We start from the raw sequence: 3,382 nt of genomic DNA, 5'->3' as shown, positions 1-3,382 counted from the left end.
TTGGTAGAAGATGGTAGTAGCTTAGATTAGGGTATGGGGCATGGAGAGAAGTAGACAGACTCAAGAGATATTTGAGATAAACTCATTGGACTGGGTGAATATTAGGTAAGTGGTGGTAAGATGAGAGGGAGGTGTAAAAAATGATTTAAGCGTCTGATTAAAACAATACACACTATGGATTTCATTTATTCTATTTAAGATGATGGTAATCTGTATAGAATATTACAAAGATCATTTACCTTGAACATAAGAATACTATTTAGAATTTTTAAAAAAGATTTCCAACTGCAAAGTTAATTATATGTCTTCTATATTTCTAGTTTAATAGTATTTTAAAATTATGAATCATAGAAAAATTTGTTCAAAATTATATCAGTTATATTTCTATTTTGAAAGCATTATTTCATCTGAAGGCTAAAACACAGAATGACTTAGTGCTCATGTAGTATGGTTAAAAGACAATGAAGCATCAATAAGATGTTGAAGAGAAACAAGAACTTAAGAAAAATCCATGAATTAAAATTGATTAATACGTTTTTGTTTTTGTTTTTAGGGGTCCCTTCAGTGTTGTACGACGATGTATCAACAGAGAAACTGGGCAACAATTTGCTGTAAAAATTGTCGATGTAGCCAAGTTCACATCAAGTCCAGGGTTAAGTACAGAAGGTAAGAGATGGATTTCAAGTAAGTTATTTGATGTCTGGCTTTATTCCACCTCCAAAATCCATTTATCAACCTAACCTTCATCTGGGGGTGGGGAAACAGAGGGTTTGATATAGTGGGCAGCGGGTGGAGACAGTTTAGACTCCATTGAAGTTGGTCAGAATTCTAGAGCGAAGTATTTGAAATATAGCTACAGTGATTTTCAGAGTTATAAAGTGATTTAAGATTGCAATGGCATGTTTTTAACTGGGAAGATAGTGAAACCTGGGCATATTTTTCACGGTTCATTTTGAGTCCTATTGTATGAGACATGGGAAGAGATGGAGAGGAACACAACCAAAGATATAATTGCAGATTCAGAGGAAACTATGATAGTATGTAATTTATTACCATTAGGATTATGATCTAGTAGAACTAAAACATTTATGTATCATGCTTGGCTCAAGTCAAATATGGTATATATTTGTGACAATTTGAAAGATCCATACTGTTAACCTTGCAGAAGTTAAAGATTTTTTTCAGGACATTGATATGGCTAATTTATACTTGTATGCTTATATATTGTTTGTAAATATTTATAAGTTTTTAAATTTATTTTACAGTTTTTTAAAGCCATAGTTTCACATAGCCACAATTTAAATATGCTCATGGTTCAGATGTCACAATTGTTTATTATATTAACTTTTTAAATTAGCCTATTTTCTAATTTTAAGCTTTTCTACTCTCCAATAAAAGATGAATCCCTCTTTAGGCCTTTCCTTTTTAATCCCAAGAACAATGCAGTTCATGGCTGAGGTAGAAGAACCTAAGGCAGAGTAGCCTATTTATATTTTAGCCAGTTATCTTATTTTGGGGAATAGAAGCCCACATACTGTATGCTCCTACTCTGTTCCTACAAATCTTTTTCAGAATCATTACCTTGAAATGCTTTTGTGACCCTTTGAATTATTATTATCCATCTACTGATTACAGAAGAGTCTTAGAAGTTGCTTCTCTCAAAGAATTACTAATTCATTTGCTTTTAGTTCTTTAATCTTTAAAATGTTGTGGTGAATTTTTATGGTCTCATATTCTGGAATTGGCCATTACTGTTTTTGAGTTATTATAAATTTAGCAAAATTTAAAATTTCTCAAGCAGACTTTACAACTAAATTTAAAAAAACAAAACAAAACAGACTCACTGCCATCAAGTTGATTTCGACTCTTAGCGGACCCCCATTGCGTTTCCAAGGCTGTAAATCTTTACGGAAGCAGACCGCCCCATCTTCCTTCCATGGAGCAGCTAGTGGGTTCAAACCACTGACCTGGTTAGCAGATAAATGCCTTAACTTTTTTAACTACATCTATGTTTCATACACTGTGTTTGATTCTCTCTACCTCAGTTGTCTAAGAGACCCTTCTCAAGTACTTAGGGATAATTTTGTATAAACCTTGCTTATTAAACATGTAGATGTGTTGAATCTTTATTTTCCTAATTGTTCTTATAATTTTTATAAACTTTAGTAAGATTTCAACTTAAAAATTAAAAGTCTAAATCAATTGCTTAACTACCTATATTAAGTTGTAGTTGTTAATACAACAAATATTCATAGCTTATTCTTTAACTCAAAATTATTAATACCAAAGGTTTGATTTACCTCATCTTTATCCTTAATTCAGAATCTTTCCAGGTTAATGACATTCTTTAGGGAGATAATTAATTACCTTCTGAGATGTCTGACAATGTTTATAGACTCAGACTGCCAGGCTGAACCTCTTTTTTATTATCACCTACTCATGGAGTCAAACTTCAAATTTGAAAAAGGGAGGTTGACATATATTACATGTCCCTGAGTTTGTGTTGTCTTTACCTAATATATAGGACATTATCACTGAAATGCAAGGAGCTCTGGTGGTGCAGTGGGGTGAAAGCATTCAGCTGCTAACCAAAAGGTTGGCTGTTTGAACCCACCAGCCACTCCGTGAATGAAAGATGAAGCAGTCAGCTTCTATAAAGATATACAGCCTTGGAAACTTTGTGGGGGCAATTCTGCTCTGTCCTATAGGGTCACTATGAGTCACAGTTGACTTGATGGCAATTGGTTTAGTTTGGTTTTTATCAGTGAAATTGTAGCTCACTTCTTCATTGTTTTGGCATTGCTTTGATTATGTAACTTTATTCAAATCTTTGTTCTGAAGATAAGGTCACACCATTCCACTGATCCTTCATACTCTTAAGCCTCTTTGAACTTGATAGAATCCTGGACAATTTTCAGACCCATCCTATATGATAGGGCCATAACTTATAGCTATTAAATGATATTCAGTTGACATCTGCATATCACTCATGACTTTATCTGGCTCTTGTCAGAGTTCAGTGGTTGTTCTAATGAAAATGTACAATTGCATCTGCTGTATGGAAAGTGTATTTGCTCTGGTAAATTTTCACCCAAATCACAATTAAAAAAAGAAAATGTAAAGTTGGCCCTTTATAGCACCAGAATGTAGTTTTCCTATCCTCTTCAGTACCAGACTCATTATAAAATTAGGCAAAAAACAGACTCAAAATGTTATCTCCATGTGCCCCCCATTTTTTCTTCTCTTTTTGCAATATGTTCTTAAACCCTCTATTGCTCATGCTCACATTGTTGTTGTTGTTGTTATATGCCATCGAGTCGGCCCCGACTCATAGCGACCCCTCCTTGGGTTTCCGAGGCAGTATCACTACGGAAGTAGGATT

The 3,382-nt window shown here is 33.9% G+C and overlaps 1 protein-coding gene across 1 annotated transcript in view; it reads left to right on the top strand.

Moving 5' to 3' along the window:
* CASK (calcium/calmodulin dependent serine protein kinase) overlaps positions 1 to 3,382 on the top strand; it is a 631,366-nt gene that overhangs the window by 178,352 nt on the left and 449,632 nt on the right. The window contains exon 2 of the mRNA XM_042782642.1: positions 554 to 666. Coding sequence (XP_042638576.1) covers positions 554 to 666 — 113 coding nt within the window. The remainder of the gene's footprint in view (positions 1 to 553; positions 667 to 3,382) is intronic.

The sequence above is a fragment of the Orycteropus afer genome, unplaced genomic scaffold (genome assembly GCF_000298275.1).
Source record: "Orycteropus afer afer isolate SDZICR_OR568_19922 unplaced genomic scaffold, OryAfe1.0 scaffold00401, whole genome shotgun sequence".
NCBI classification, from domain to species: Eukaryota; Metazoa; Chordata; class Mammalia; order Tubulidentata; family Orycteropodidae; genus Orycteropus; species Orycteropus afer.
The sequence above is the reverse complement of the archived record's forward strand: the minus strand, read 5'-3'. Positions and strand labels throughout refer to the sequence as shown.